This window comes from Periophthalmus magnuspinnatus, chromosome 11, assembly GCF_009829125.3.
Source record: "Periophthalmus magnuspinnatus isolate fPerMag1 chromosome 11, fPerMag1.2.pri, whole genome shotgun sequence".
Classification (NCBI taxonomy): domain Eukaryota; kingdom Metazoa; phylum Chordata; class Actinopteri; order Gobiiformes; family Gobiidae; genus Periophthalmus; species Periophthalmus magnuspinnatus.
The window spans coordinates 31,190,800-31,207,586 of record NC_047136.2 but is presented as its reverse complement, the minus strand read 5'-3'; the positions used below and the strand labels follow the sequence as shown (position 1 = coordinate 31,207,586).

General features: G+C 39.1%; 1 protein-coding gene across 1 annotated transcript; it reads right to left on the bottom strand.

Moving 5' to 3' along the window:
- Nucleotides 1-575: 575 nt before the first annotated feature.
- Nucleotides 576-15,472, bottom strand: LOC117393393 (CD209 antigen-like protein C). Its single transcript, XM_033991514.2, has 6 exons — nt 15,279-15,472; nt 14,535-14,708; nt 12,188-12,334; nt 10,222-10,385; nt 9,690-9,805; nt 576-1,964 (listed from the first exon to the last, which is right to left on the bottom strand). The coding sequence occupies exons 1-6, from the start codon at nt 15,367-15,369 to the stop codon at nt 1,787-1,789; spliced, it is 870 nt and encodes a 289-aa protein (XP_033847405.1). The 5' UTR covers nt 15,370-15,472; the 3' UTR covers nt 576-1,786.
- Nucleotides 15,473-16,787: the final 1,315 nt, after the last annotated feature.

The following is a 16,787-nucleotide window of genomic DNA, read 5'->3' as shown; positions in this document are numbered from 1 at the left end:
ATCCAATTGCATGTAAATAACACTCACTGCTCAGAGGTTAATTAAATGTGTGAAAATGATAGCACAAATGAGCAGAATTTCCATCTAAACTTCAAAAATCATGATTAGTTTTTGAAAAATACATAGATTTTGATGGTCTTATGGCACTTAACTGTATGTAGAAATTCTGTACATTTTAAGGAGTATTTTTGATAGCTGGAGCTGGCCTAGAGCTTGTACAGTGTCTTTTATGATTTAATTTACTAATGACATAATTTTGTTTTTAAGAATCTGTGAAAACGTGAAAGACTTAGGGGCGTTTGACATTTGAGCAGTTCCTCTGTAAAAAAAAAAAAAAAAAACAGACCACATTGAACTGAAAATTTATAATAAACATAGAATTCTGCATTTAACCAAAAAATGTGTTGTGTTATTACTAATTATTTTATATTTTAATAAAATGAGGAATTGCACAAGGAATAGAACAATGTCTTAGCTTTGAGTGCCCTCTGCTGGAAACAATATCTATTACATGTCGTATGATAAGGGTAGCCACAGTACCACAGGCAGAACATGCAACTCCACTCAGACAGATCAGGAGTCTAACCCACAACGTCCTGAGACAGATGAGATACTTTTTTATTAGATTAAAACATGTCACATTTAAAAATAGAAAATCTGATTTATTATTTACAATTATTTTTGATACAAACAAAAATTACACACAGCAGTACGGTGTTATATATATTCCACATAAAAATCACTTTGTTGTTGACCTAAACATTGGATTGATTTATAAAAAAAAAAGGAAAAATTCTTACAAAAATACTCAACAAATATTGAGATTTCACCTGATAATGTCGGCAATGCAAACTGATCCGAGGCCATGGTTCTCGACCGGATAAAGGTGGCGCCCTCTCTATGTGGGTGGTGATTCCTTGCTTCAAGTGAAGGAGTTCAAGTATCTGGTCTTGTTCACGAGTGAGAGAAAGATGGAGCGAGAGATTGGCAGGCGGATCGGTGCAGCCTCCGCAGTGATGTGGTTGCTGTAATGGTCTGTTGTGGTAAAGAAGGAGCTGAGTCGAAAGGCAAAGCTCTCGATTTACTCTCTGTCAATCTACGTTCCCTGCCCCTATGGTCATGAGCTTTGTGTAATGACCGAAAGGACAAGATCACGCATGCAAGTGGCCGAAATTAGTTTCCTCCGCAGGGTCGCTGGGCGCTCCCTTAGAGATAGGGTGAGGACCTCAGTCACACGGGAGGAGCTCGAAATAGAGCCACTGCCATCTGAAGTGGCTTGGGTATGGCCTGGGAACGCCTCGGGATCCTCCTTAAAGAGCTGGAGGTGTGGAGAGGGAAGTCTGGGCCTCCCTGCTGAAACTGCTGCCTCCGTGACCCGGCCCCAGATAAAGCAGAAGAAAAAGGATGGTGGACCTGATAAAATGTATATAAAAAATTTTTTTTCTCTCTCACACAATGTGAAGGCGGGGTCTCTGGTTCACTTTGGATGGTGCTCTGGTTTAGGTGGTTGGTTTAGTTAGCTTGAACTCTTGATGGTCGCTCCTGGGCCCTTCTTCTCACCGAGGGCTTGGTCGGTGGTTCACTTTTGGTGGTGCTCTGGTTTAGGTGGTGCTCTGATTTAGGTGGCGCTCTGGTTTAGGTGGTGCTCAGATTTAGGTGGTGCTCTGGTTTAGGTGGCTGGTTTAGTTAGCTTGAACTCTTGATGGTTGCTCCTGGGCCCTTCTTCTCACAGATGGAGGGATTGGTCAGTGGTTCGTTTGGGTGGTTCTGCAGTCTGTGTTGCGTTCTAATTTGGCCTCTTGGTGGTTGCTCCTGGCCCCTCCTTCTCACAGATAAAAGGCAGACTCATGGTACATGGGGCATCGTACCAGCTGCGAATCGCCACTCTGCTCAGAACCCGAGTCTTCACAATGTATCCACAGTCCTCGTCTATGTGGTTATTGGGCTCTCCCTCCTCCCAGAACCTGCACCAGAGATAACAGCAGGGGAAGACGTTTAATAATACAAAATATAATATGAAAAATACTCAAAGTGCATACGCATAATTCTGCATAATGCATAATTCTTGGTTTGATGGGATAGTACCTGTACTAAATACATACCACAATTTAAGCTGCAGTAAAGGCAAGGCAAGTTTATCTGTATAGTACAGTTCAGCTTTACAGCTTTACAGAATAAAAAACACATTAAAATCACAATACAACAAATCGAAACATAACTAATCACAAACACTCATCATAAGTTTAATATTAAAGGAGAAAAGTGCAGAATAAAAACCTTTCAGTCATATGCACAGCTAAACAGAACAGTTTTGAGCCTGGATTTAAAGATTGTCAAAGTGGAGGCGTGTCTCACATCAGGAAGATTGTTCCAGGTTTTAGCTGCATAAATCTTAAATGCTGATTCTCTATGTTTAGTCCTGACTCTGAGCACCAGCAGGAGACCGGTCCCTGAAGTCCTCAAAGTGTGAGATGGTTCATATGGCACTAACATGTACTTTGGTGCTGGTCCACAGAGAGACTTGTACACAAGCAGAGCTGCTTTAAAGTCTCCTGAGCCACAGGAGCCAGTGCAGAGACCTGAGCACAGGACGCATGTGCTCGTACTTCCTGATTCTAGTCAGGACCCGAGCAGCAGTGCTCTGGATGTACTGCAGCTGTCTTAACACTCGTTTGGAGAGGCCAGTGAGTAGGCCATTACAGTAAATCTAACCTACCTGAGACAAATGCATGGATAAGTCTCTCCAAGTCTGGTTTTGGCAGTATGCCTTTGATTTTTGCAATGTTTTTAGATGGTAAAAAGCAGCAGATATTATTGATTTGATGTGGCTGTTAAAGTTGAAGTCTGAGTCCATTATTACCCCTAGATTTCTAGTCTGATTTGAAGGTTTTAGAGAGAGAGAGACGGGAGGTGACTGCTGACACTTTCTCTATGTTTCTGTGGCCAAAGATGATGACTTCAGTCTTGTCTGAGTTTAGCTGGAGAAAGTTGTTTTGCATCCACACACTGATCTGTTGGATGCAGTGGCAGAGTGAATCCACTGGTCCATATTCACCGGCTGCCAGTGAGACATAGATCTGAGTGTCATCTGCAGAGTTGTGGTAAGACACATTATTGTGTATTAACTGGCCTAATGGCAGCATATAGAGATTTAACAGCAGGGGTGCCAGGATTGACCCCTGGAGCACCCCACAGGTCAGGGACATTTTATCTGAGATATATTTTCTAATTTCAAAAAGGTACTCCCTGTTTTCTAGACAGGACTTCAACCAGTTTAGTGCTGTACCAGAGATGTCCGCACAGTTGTCTTTGCCTCTAGTCTTTGCCTGCATAAGTGTTCAGGTGGACGTCATTTGTCACCTTGATAAGAGCAGTCTCAGTGCTGTGGTGGGGTCTAAAACCTGACTGGAAAACATCGAAGGAGTTGTTCATCTGGAGAAAGTTAAGAAGCTGTTGGTAAACAACTTTTTCGAGGACTTTGCCTAAAAACGGTAGATTTGAGACTGGTAGGTAATTGTTCAATATTGTGGCATCAAGACTGCTCTTCTTTAGGAGAGGCTTGAAAACCTCACTTTTCACAGCTCTTGGGAATGTTCCAGATTGAAGTGACATGTTAAGTATGCAAACGAGTGGTGACAGACAGCAAACTGTGGAGCACAGACTTTAAAAATTTAGTGGGTAACTGTTACGGCCCTGGGCCTTAAGTCCTTTTTATTGTTTGTGTTTGTTTGTGTGTTCCTAAGTCTTCCTGTTTTTCCCCTTTAAACATGGCTGCTGGATCCGTGGAGTGGCCAGTGTGCCTTTGTGTGTGTGTCTCTTCAGTTCAGTCACTACAGGGGTAGTGGCCTTGATTTATGAGACTCTTTGATTGTCAGTACTGACTGTGTTTGTCTGTTTGTAAGATTTTGTTATTGTAAAATTCATGTTTAGTTACTTTACCTTTGTTTTTTGGTTTAAATCCTTGCAAGGAACCTTTGTTTATACATGTTTAGTTCCCTTTTGTTTAGTTTACCCTTACTTTCCTGTTAATTAAACTACTTCTTATTTTACCGTTTATCCATCTTAGTTTTCTTTTTGTTACTTCCCTGTCCCAAACGAGCTGGGTTGTAACAGTAACACATCGAGGCAGCATGTAGATGAACTCAGAATGGTGACCATCTCTTGGACAGTTTTGTCAGTTACAGGTGCAAAGTAAGTCAGCTCTAAGTGTCTAAGTGGCTGCAGGGGTGTCATTTGTGCTGTGAAATTGATGGCATTTTTAATGCTCTCAACCTTGTCATTAAAGAATACTGCAAACTCATTGCACTTAGATGTGGAAATTAGTTCTAATGGCAGCGGAGGGTTTGTTAACCTGTTATAGAGTTATTACTGCAACTTCCAATAATGTCCAAAAAATAAATCTTCCTTGTTCTACATAAAGTGTGGTTGTACAGGTGCATCTTTTCTCTGTAAATCTCATAATGAACCTGGAGCTTTGACTCCACTCCTGCTTGGCCCTCCGGTCACTCTGTTTTCTGTGCCCTGACCGAGTCATCATTCCTCCATCTCGCCTTCTGCTTATTTTTAACCATTTTAACCTTCATCGGGGCAATGATGTCCAGAACATTCAAAACACTCAAAGTCACAGAGTTCAACAAATCATCAACATTAGAACATGAGGCATTTGTGTATCAAGTGTATCATTTCCATCATCAGTGCACCTGTGTTATCATTTATGTGTCTCCTTCGAACAACTGCAGCTGCTGGTTTGGGAATAACAAACAGGTCAAAGAAGACACTGAAATGATCAGACAGAGCAACATCCACCATACTGACATTTGAAATACTTACTCCTTTTCTAATGAGCAGGTCCAGAGTGTGCCCTCTGTTGTGGGTGGGCTCGCTGACATGCTAACCCTTGGTTTTTGAAATACCTAATGCCCTCGAATATAAACACTATCCCAATTTTAAAAGAGATCTTCAATATGAAATGGTAATTGTTTATTCTTAATTTTATAAATTGTGCGGTTCTACAGTCTACCAGGTCCTTGAATTTCATTGTATTTTTTTGGATAAAAAAATTCATTAGTATGAGCCCTGCAAGGGGCTTTATTCATGATTTGCATTGCTCATTATTGGACAGTAGTAATATGAATGGTGTTTGTTTGGTATGTGTTGCCCCACACTTCCACGCCGTAAATCATGTTTGGAAGTATCAATGAACTGTACAAAATGAACAATGTTTTTTCATTTTGTCTTTATATATTGTATGTGACTTTTCCAACTTATCTTATTTTGGATTATTATGCCTAAAAACTGTATTTGATTTATTTGATCTATCAATGTATTATGAATAATTAAATTCCTGCTCACATTTGTTTGGCGATTTGTAAATACTATGAATTTAGTTTTCTTTAGATTTAAAGTTAATTTATTTGAGTCAAACCAGCTTTTCAGCAACTTTAGGTCTTTTTCTACCTCCTCAATTACTGTTTCTAAATTATTACCACAATGTATTATATTTGTATTATCTGCAAATAATATAAGGTGTAAAACTTTTGAAACCAAACATCATTATTATACAAAATAAAGAGCAAAGGGCTCAACACTGACCGGGGGACCACAAGTCACTGTTTGGAGCTCTGAATCAACTCCATTTACGTGAAAATATTGTGATCTATTTTCTATATAACTTTTGATCCAACAGAAAGCCACACCCGTGATTCCATATCTGTGCAATTTCCTGAGTAGTAGGTTGTGACTGACTGTATCAAAAGCTTTAGTTCAATCTAGAAACACTCCAATTGCGTATCGTTTATTGTCTATTGTATCATATATATTTTCGACTAGATCTATTAAAGCCAAAGTAGTGGTTCTATTTGATCTAAAGCCATATTACTGTTCACAAAGTATATTATTTCTTTTGAAGTAATTGTATAATCTTTTATGGAATTATTTCTCTAATTTTTTTTTCAAAATGAGACAATAGAGACATAGGTCTCTAATTTGTGAGATCATGTTGATTAACGGACTTCTAAATAGGGATAGCCTTTGCCGTCTTCATCCCTTCAGGGAATACACCCAACTGCAAAGATAAATTAAAAATACAGGTGATTGGATTAACTATGTAGTCAATGGTTTCTTTCAGCACACATGTCTAGTCCATTCCAATCTGTTGAATTTCTGTTCTTGCTTTGTTTGACTCTGGTACATATTTCCATCTCATCTGTTCCTTGTAGGAATATTGTTTTATCCTCCTTAGGTATTCTACTGATTATTCTCATGATTAGATTCCGGAATATCTTTTGCCAATTTAGAACCAATATTACTAAAATAATTCTTAAATTAATTAGCTATTTCCTTAGGTTGACTGAGAAAACATCCGTCATTTGTCAGAATGTGAGTAGGAAAATTGGCATTCCGTTTGCCCTTTTTTATTAATTTATTTAAAACAACAAAAGTGTTTTTAATGCCATTTTTGTTTTTTGTCCAAAATTGAACAATAATATTATTTTTTTCTTAATCTCAAAATACTTAGACAGGCCTCTACTTTGACAATCTTTAAATCCAGGCTCAAACCAGTTCTGTTTAGCTGTGCATATGACTGAAAGGTTTTTATTCTGCACTTTTCTCTTTTAATGGTAATTTTATGATGATTATTTGTAATTATTTATGTTTTGATTTGTGTGATTTTAATGTCTTTCTTATTCTGTAAAGCACTTTGAATTACCTTGTGTACAAACTGTGCTATACAAATAAACTTGCCTTGCTTTGCCTTATTAATTTATTCTTGTATGGCGACAGTGGCTCAGTGGTTAGAGTGTTGGTCCCCCAACCCGAAGGTCGGAGAATCGAGTCCTGCTCAGTGAATGATTGGTGGTGGTCCGAGGGGCCGCTGGCGCAGATTGGCAGTCTCACTTCCATCAGTCTGCCCCAGGGCAGCTGTGGCTACAATAGTAGCGGGAGTAAATGAATAATGACTGTAGTGTAGAGCTTTGAGAGGCTTTGACAAGTTACACAAGTTTGACAATTACAAGTGTAAGCCATTATTATTTTATAAATGGTAAAATCAGTAAAATCATCGATAAATGGATGTTATCTTCTTACAGGGAATGTGAACTAAATTTCTCAGTCAGTCTAACTGTCCTTCTGTTGATCAGTCTACGTGGTGTAAATGTAGATATAGCTCCATCACAGGGCCTCAGCATGATATTATCTTTATCAAGACTGTATGTCCTGAGAGAGTAGAGGCCCTGTGTGTCCTAGCTCTTGGTGATAACAGCTCGGGGAAGGCAGGGAAGGGCGAGCAGGGGGGAATTTTGGTAAGGGACCAGGTGTGGGCCGAGGAGGTGGAGCAGGGGGGAGTTTGGGTGAGGGATGAGATGAATCCTTCACTTGGGAAGGTGGTGGGGCTGCTGAACCCCTTGCACAAACGTTGAACAGACATGTGTTCAGCTGAAACAGCCGGGTAAATTTGTTCATCTTTCTTCTGTCTATGCTGGGAAGAGGTCCACTAATGAATGTCTTAACCTCCACTTTATCAAGTTCCTCAAATAATTTAATGAAATCCCTTTTCAAGATTTCAGTTTGTTCCATTCTGGTGTCAACTGCACCCACGTGCACAATCAGCTGTTTAGCTTCTTGGTGTTTTGGCAAAACTTTTGGTAGGAGTTTTGTGATCTCAAACAGTGTAAATGAGATAGGAGCAGGTTTGCATCCCTCTGTGGCTCACATCTCTGATAGCAATATCGCCCAACAGCAGTGTATCTCTGACCTTGAATTTTAGCACAAATCGCTTGTCTGCCGCCGCTCTTTTGCCAATTTTCTGTTTGTATGTTAACATCTGTCTGGGACAGTATCAATAATATGTTTGTCTTTAATATTTGTTGTGTTGGCTTGGCATTCTTGTCTTTACAGAGTTTTGGAAAAGACACCATATCACTCAGGTTTAAGTTCAAAGTAGCAGTTTTTTCACTCTCTTCTGAGAGTAACTGTTTGCTGCTTACCCCTGGAAGTCACAGGGAGCATCCTGCTTGTAGTAATAATAATATCCATGCTTGTAGCGCATTAATTCGTTGTTTAGAGTTTTGACAGCATTCATAGAAAGAATTCTTTTGTTAGCGGCAGTTTGTGAAAAAAAATTGAGCAGAAAGCAAAAGTAAGTAAATAGCTCTGAGTTGTAAAACCTCTGCTTCTGTCATCAACACAGAAAACTCCATCCAAAACCCCAATAGACAAGTTATTTTCACAAGGAAAGCATATTTCTGACAGTTTAAACCTTTTTAAACCAAAATATATGTGTTGTCATTGATTTTATTAGCCTAATCATAACTATTGAGTGATTTAGACAAGTTTTGGCTCCTGTCATTATGGTTGCTAGGTAAGTTATTACCTCTATGAACATCACAGGAAGGACGCCTCAGAACTGATTGTAAAACTAAAAATGAGCTTTCGAGACCCATAAAATGTTCCTGATTATAACCTGGCATCAGTTTTATGGACCATATCTCAATTTTAGAAGCAATTTAGAAAACATACTAATCTATGATGACTTTACACCTGTTTTTGTAAGTGGATATCTATGTCCTTAGGGTCCTAAGTGTGACTTGTCATAAGTCTGATGGTTAAAACACTATATAGACATTTTAGTAGCAAAAAGTGGATTTATTGTTTTTTTTTTTTTTATCTACTTAAGTTTAAAATATCAGTGGGATAACATTTCTGACTAAAATCTGAGAAAAAGATCCAATGAAAAGAGGAAGAGAAATAATGAATGGACAAAAGAGGAAGAGTCTGAATCTGCTGCATCTGAACAAAAATGTGTTAAAAGCAGAAGCTGGAAAAATATCATATGCGTGATTCATTTCAAATCACTGTTTTGGATTCACAGAATAAACATCATGTGGTTTACACGTCCTTGTACTGAAACTGTTCAAAGGTCGAAGTTAATGACCAAAACAAACAGAGAAACAGAGCAAACTCTGGACCTGGCCCAGTCTCATTTCATTCACTCGTCTAATGTTAAAGGCCCTGTCGCAGAGTTTTCCCATGTATTTATGCCGCCAGAGATATTGTTTAAGCAGCAGGTCCAAATACGTCCACTGTGTACTGCATCTAATTATAAAGCACATTATAGTCCAAGAATCAGGAGGAGCACTGCAAGCATGCCAATTGTCACTACCTTTACCGTCACTGCTCTTGTTTCTGAAAGTTGTGAAAAGAGCTTGTAACCTCATTGCGGCGAATAATTAGGATGCTCTGAATGTATAAGGTCAGAGAGGAATAACTTTGGAATAACTTAAAATCAGGTACAGTGCCTTACCACATATTGTACAGTAATTGTACAGGGGTGATTTTTTTTAACACAGTGTTGATGCAAATATTCAGACAATTACATTATGTAAATCCATCCAAAATGTTGGAATGTCTTGGGTCAGGTAAGAAACATAAAGTGAATGAACTGCAAAATGAAACACAAAAGAGAAGGAATATCATTAGATTACATAAGATTACACTGAACATTTGGAGACAACACCAGGTAACAACACTTGGCAAAGTTACAGGTCAGATCTGTGGAGAGGCAAGCCCAGTAAGTGTAGGAAAATATGTTTTCATTTTGTTTGCAAGAATGTTTTATATCTCCTAAACAGCATGGGTGATGTCAATTTATAAATGTCTGTAATGAGGTTAATAGCCTCTGTAGCACTCACCCTCCAACCAGCAGAGTCCCATCCACCCACTTCCAAACGTCCTCTGTGTGAGAATCTGTGATCCCAAACCAGAAGGAGTTCCAGTGCCCACGAGGAAGAAGGTTCCATAGAAATGTCTGAGAAGAGGGAGACAGAGGAGAGGTTACCTATACCTTACCGATCCCTCGTATGGGAAATTCATTCTATGCATTTGACCCATTCTTCAAACAGTGCCACTGATCAAACCCATTGACCATGCCGATTGTTTTTACTACCTATAGCATGGTGTAAATAGAATGTGCCTGACCTTCCTTAACCAGACCATGTGCATAAATCACTCCTCAGTGAAAAATCTAATTATATTGATAGAGTGATTGAAATATAAAACCAATATTATATTTTTATAATTTTTAATACTACCAGGACTAGACCAGATGTAAAATATCCCTAAACTAGGACTAGTCTCTGCCCCAACACAATGGCACATATATTTATGAATGGTTTCAACAGTTTCAAATCTGGTTTCAACAGCTTTACTCTGCAGTGCTGTTACCTGCTCCTCCGCAGTGAGGATGATGGCAAGGTGCGCCGCTTGACTTTCACAGAAGGACTGAGCAGCACCCCAGCTCCGCGTCTCTCTGAAGACGCGGTAACAACTGCCTCCGAAGAGCAACCAGTCTGTAGGGCACTGGAAAGGAGGAGAGGTGGGCTGAACAGCTACAAGGAACAGGACAAGAAACATACATGAGGATTAGAGAGTGGACAGGTCACTAGCTCTGTCATGATGAATAATAATAATAATACATTTTATTTATAGGGCGCCTTTCTGGGCACTCAAGGTCACCTTACAATACAATATAATATACAATTTACAGACAGTTAAAATCAACATTTATGAACATACAGTTAAAAGCATTCAGATAAAAACAAACATTGAAAAGGACAGTGTAGTTGTGGATTATAAAGAATATGCCAGTCTGAACAAGTGAGTTTTGAGTTTGGATTTGAAGTGTGAGAGTGTGTCAGTATTGCGGAGGTCAGGGGGGAGAGAGTTCCAGAGCTGGGGAGCAGAGCGGCTGAAGGCCCTGCTCCCCATGGTGACAAGCCAGGCTGAGGGAACAGAGAGATGGAGAGAGGAAGAGGAGCGGAGAGAGCGAGGGGGTGTGGCAATATGGAGGAGGTCTGAGAGGTATGGAGGTGCAAGGTTATGGATGGCTTTGAATGTGTGGAGCAGGATTTTATATTGGATGCGGTGTGAGATGGGGAGCCAGTGAAGTTGCTGTAGGATGGGTGTGATGTGGTTGATAGAAGGGGCGCGTGTGATGATGCGTGCTGAAGTATGATATATTGCTGACGATAAATATATTGTATAGACGATAAACAATAATATTGCATATCATTATGCAATTGATACGGTAACTCTAAAGCAGGATTTAAACTAAAAACAATTTAATCTGTACAGTATTGTTAATGAATTTGAGCTGTGATACATAAATGAAACATGTAATGAGCCATAGAAGTCCATAATTCAACTCTTTACAACTCAAATCTTACCAAAGAGAAGAAAAATAATCAAAAGTTCAAATAAATGTAGACCCCGAAAAATATTAGAGAGGAGGGCTGAACAGCTGTAAGAGAACATACATGAGGGTTAGAGAACGGACAGGGCAGAGGAGAGGAGGGTGGGGATGGACAGCTGCAAGAGATGACAAAAGAAACATAATGGTTATATAGTCTTTTGGGCACTGGAGATGAAGGCTGCAAGGACCAGGAGAGGAAACAGACACAGTCAGGGGGTGGACAGGGCAGTGGAGAGGAGGAGAGGGCTGAACAGCTGCACGAGGTGAAGAGAAGGGAAGGAAATCAGAATCAGAATTACTTTTATTCATCCCCAATAGGAGATTCCTTGTCATTATAGACATGCAGCTTACCGGCAGAAAAATAGAAAGTAAGTACTGTAAGTCTTTACCAGCTAAACCCCCAGGGAAAATAAAATAAACTTATGTTATAAAAATATAAAAAATATATATATAGTGCCCTTATAACATATTTACATTTCTATATACAGTTGTACAGCAGTGAGGTTGGAACAGAATATTGATTGTAGCATGAGACTTCATAAGGGATAGACAAGAAAATCTACAAGGCAGAGAAGAGGAGAAGAGGTGGGCTGGAGACCAGCAGGAGTCCTTGGAAGAAATGGGGGGCACTAGAGAGCAGCTGAGGAGAGCTGAACACCTGCAAGAGCCTGGTCCTCCTGCTTTCTACCTTTGGAGGCACTGTAGTAAAGATGCAATATTAATCATAAACAAATCAAAATCAAAATTTGAATGGATGATGATTAGCAAATCACAATGGCAGTTTTTGTGTACCATCACTGAGTACCACAATTTACCAAAGAAAACCTCCTGTCTTACTGTGCATAAAAACTGCTATCCCTGCAGTTTCGATCTGTACAAACATGTTGTGAAATGTGATTCTGGTAATAGTGTGGAGACTGTCTCTTTGTGTCTCTGTACCTTTGGAGCTGTTGATCTGGGCCCACAGCTGCTGATTCTCCTCCTTAAGCCTGTTGATGGTAGACAGGAGCTCAGAAACGTTTAGCTCCTGTTTGTGTTTCTCAGTCTCAGGGATTGGATCTCCTACGCTCGCCTGGTTCTTCTGAGCTGAAAAACACACAAATAGTTCATATGTATGAGCAGTTGTTCCCTGTTTTGTAGTAGTAGTATTACTACAAATATTATAGATGCCACTCTTGAGTATTTTGTATTTTTTATTGTCCAGTACATCGTTTACGCAAACTGTCTCTTTTGTATCATGGTGAAAATGTACGCCATATTACCCTGCCAGAGTTTTATGTGCTTGGATTACTTTCCACACTTCAGCACTCACACTAGTTTCACCAGGACTCATTATTTTTCCCAAATTTGACATTTCATAGAAGAAGTTTATCATTGAGTCAGATCCTGGTTTATGTAACAAAGGAGGATCTGATACTGAAACGCCATCAGTAAAAGCTGAATCTGTCAAATAAGACATTTCTGAAAGGAAGTATTTTTAACGAATCTCCTTAAGTGATCATTTTAAGTTCTGCTTCTTCTCCTCAACTGTCCTTTTCAGTCCTGTTCAGAGCCTTAGCTACAGTCAGTGTGTCTCTATAGCCTCTTTTGCACTGGCACGGTTCATTGGGGCCGCCTTAGAGCGGGTCGGTTTGGTGTGGCTCCCTCCAGACGGGTTGTATTTCCATGTGAGACGCTGACATTACCCAAACCTTACAAATGCTTTTTTATTCATAATATCAAGGTATTTGAATTATATTTTTAATCATAAGGCCCATTTCAGCAAGTTACAAAAGTTTAGTTTGTGACACTGAGACATGGCTAAAGCTAACATAAACGCTACTCTGTTTCTGATTTTTAGTAAGCTCTGTGCCTCTATGTCGCGTTTTAACCTCTCTTTATGTAATGCAGTGGGTTTGGCTCATAACCCACTGCATTACAGGGTGTTATGAACCTTATTTATGCATTAGGCACCGGAAATATTAGATTTTCGATCTTTATACAAGAATTCTATGCATAAATAAACAGGAAAATGCTATTGCATTGCTTTGTTTTGTGACACATATTGGCTCCACATGTAAAGTGGCTGTCACTGGAAACAGGATGGTTTATCACAAGATCAAGTCAGCGTTTGGTGAGATATTATTACTTTCAGATATTGCTATTTTATTTTATTTTATTTTTTTTTGCAGTCTTGAGTGTGTGTTATCTCTAACATTAAGGCTGGCCCCCTTTGGGAGCTGGAACTCCCCAGGGTACTCTTCGGACCCCTCAGACAGGGTGGTACAGTACACTTTAGACAGTGAAGACACTTAAAGCCCATACCGATCCACTCCAAAGTGAACCAGTAGAAACGAGGCTTAATAAGGTTATGAAAAAGTAGATTTGAGCAGGTCTAAATTCACATTCACAGCAGAAATGAGCCTTTCCTGAATCTGATTATAATGATGTGTCTCTGTATGTTTCACAAGTATAAGACACACAGACTAGTATACACCCAAGGACCACTATGAACCTACTAGACACTGAGGGATTACACACATATAACACACATGGGAATAGAACACAAAGTACCAACATTTAATGTTAAAAATTACATTCTATTGTCTAAACAAAGAGTGTTTTTAATATCATCGTGGTATCGGTATCGAGTCTATTCCTTATTTTTATTTTTATTTTTATTATCATCAAATCTTCTCCTTAGTATTAAAATCAAGTTTGAAATTGTAGTGTCATGACAACACTAGTTTAAAACTGATATTGCATAGCATAAAAGTGTTTTTTTTGGCAACACAATTCACCCTCCTGGTCTACTAGTTGTAGTAGTAGATGATGTAGTAGTAGTAGTAGTAGCAGTAGCAGTAGTAGTAATAGCAGAGATAAACCGATACAGGTTTTTTCATGAGCGATGCGGATACTGATTAGACTCCATATCAGCCAATGGTCGATAAGTTCTGCCAATATTTTGGGGCCAATATGTAATATATATGTATATATATAATATATATTTTTATTATTTTCCCCAAATTACATCATTTTAATTTACTACAAAGTCATCCACAGCCCTATTCAACATAAACTGGACAGAAGAGCAGTGTAGTTACATTTAGTACTGTGTCCTCTGCGCAGTGTTTAAGTAAAGCTTTATGCATTTTCTCTAAGCAGCTGGTCAGCCCAAATAAAACACCAGCTTTAGATTTAAGGCCGTTAGTCGATGAGCTGAAAAGGGCAAATATCGGTCTGATATATCGGCCAGCTGGTATATCGGGGGCCTATCGGTCTGTCTCTAAGTAGTATCAGTACTCACTGTGGGTGGACACAGCAATGACAGAGATGAGTAGGACCACACACAGAGCAGCCAGAGCGAGAGTACAGGCTCGGTACAGACCAGGACCCCGGCCAGGACTTAGACCAGGACTCGGACCGGGACTTAGGCCTGATCCTCCCTGAGACGAGGACAGATGAACCGCAGATGGAGAGACTGAAGACACAAAAAGTTTCAATAGAACAATACAAAACTAAGCCATATCAACTTCTTTATGTTTTTTGGGTTGTTTTATTTTCACACTCAATATTGTGATTTTAAACTTATAAAAGTAATTCCGTTAAACGTCATACTTTAACAAGTAGAAGAAAAAAATGTATTTGTAGAAGGAATGGTGGAAGGAATGGTCATGGAGATAAGCAGACGGCAGTTTTAAAATAACATTCACCACCAGTCAAAGGTTTGGATACAATCTCTCATTCAAGTGTCATTCAAAAAGTCAAACAACTCAACTATTTTATATATATATATATATATATATATATATATATATATATATATATATATATATATATATATATATATATATATATATATATATATATATATATATATATATGGTCCTGTATATAAACATCTTAAAGCCCTCAAAAATGTTAAAATGAATCCAGTAAATGAATCCAGTATCCTATTTCAGGATAACATACAGAGCTCATTTATACTTTGCAGTAAAATACACCATGTTCCAAAAATGCAGCCCGGAGCCTTGCGCGCTCTTTCCCGTACCTCTGCGGCTCTGCTCCGGGATGAAGTTGTTGTATAGTCCGTCCTCGTCTATGAGTTTGGAGTACATCTCCGGGCCAGACGGCACAGACATGGTGCAGTCCAGGAGAGAGCGTTCCAAAGACAGAGAGCGCAGCGCAGTCCGGTGTGCTCTGTGCTCAAATGTTTGCCTTCATTTGTTTGTCCCTGTTTAGGACGCCATGACGTAACCTTGTTTCTGGCATATTCCCGTTTTAAGGCGACTGTATTCTTAGGTGGTGCTTGGTGCGGAACATTTCAGAACCAATGATTTACGCGTTGTTTTTTTGTTTTTGTTTTGTTTGTTTTTTGTTTTTTTTTGTTTGTTTTTTAAATTTTTAAATTTTAATTTTTTATTTTTTAAGAGCTCGTTTTTTCATGATGCTTTTGTTTTGAAGTCCCTCTCAGCGCGGGTGGACGTGATTTACGATCAAATCTCATCTTTTCCCAAACAGCGCAAATTCACGGGAATGCGTAGTCCCCTCTGCGGCTTCAGGGCAGGTGTCCCCTGAGCTTCAGGGCAGGTGTCCCCTGGGACTCAAACAGCCCACATCCAGAACATGTCACAAGTCACATCTGGAAAGGGACAAACGTGACCCCTCACAGACGTGGGAACTCTGCCAAACATGGAGTAACCTTACTTAAATAAAATTCAAGTAGAAGTATGCAGAGGTGGGTAGTACTCAGTTAGCATACTTTTACTCCTATTTGAGTATATTTTTTATTGAAGTAACAGTACTTCTGAAGAAGATGCTCGGATGAACAGCGAAACATCTTCCCTCAATCTTCAACTTTATGTTCAGTTGACAGATTTGAAGTTTTCTCTTGAGTAATTTCTTGGACCACTTCTTTGTACTTTTACTTGAGTAATATTATTTTGAAATAACGTTACTCTTACTTGACTTGGCTACTCTACCCACCTCTGGACGTAGGCTACAAAAAAGTACCCCAGAAATGACTAAAATAAGAGTAAAAATATATTTGATAAAACCCCTACTCAAGTAAGAGTAACTTAAAGAGTAACTTAAAAAATGACTGTCTGGACACAGCATGTGATTTAAGTTAATGCAATTATAAGAATAATGCAGTACACAAATGTACTATTTTCAAAGCTGAAGTAGTGGTGCAAGAAACACAGAATTGAATATTACTGTAAGGGTATAAAAGATGTGTGCATGTGTCAGTATTTTACTAGTCAAACTTTATCCATACACAGGTGCAGACATGTTGGATTTTCTAGCTCAGAACCAGCTCAGGGTTTAAAAATATTACCTGAGTTTCTAAGTGGCTACAACAGGTATTTAGTAAAGTATGGTTCTGTCTGTAAATACGATCAAAGAAACAGTGTGCTGACTGACTGTTGAAACTGTGGCACTTGCCCAGATTCTACTGCTCCTTATGGTCCATCACCTTAGACATCATCACTACAAAGTGCTGCTCTGCAAAACCAAGCTCACGGTGCCCATATGGATAAATAGAGATAATGGTAAAGAG

Coding starts and splice junctions, on each gene's coding strand:
- LOC117393393 (XM_033991514.2), bottom strand. CDS start 15,369: ATGTCTGTGCCGTCTGGCCCGGAGATGTACTCCAAACTCATAGACGAG. Junction 14,709..15,278: donor CCCGGAGCAGAGCCGCAGAG/GTACGGGAAAGA, acceptor TTGTGTCTTCAG/TCTCTCCATCTGCGGTTCAT. Junction 1,965..9,689: donor GGGACTCTGCTGGTTGGAGG/GTGAGTGCTACA, acceptor TCTCTGGTGCAG/GTTCTGGGAGGAGGGAGAGC.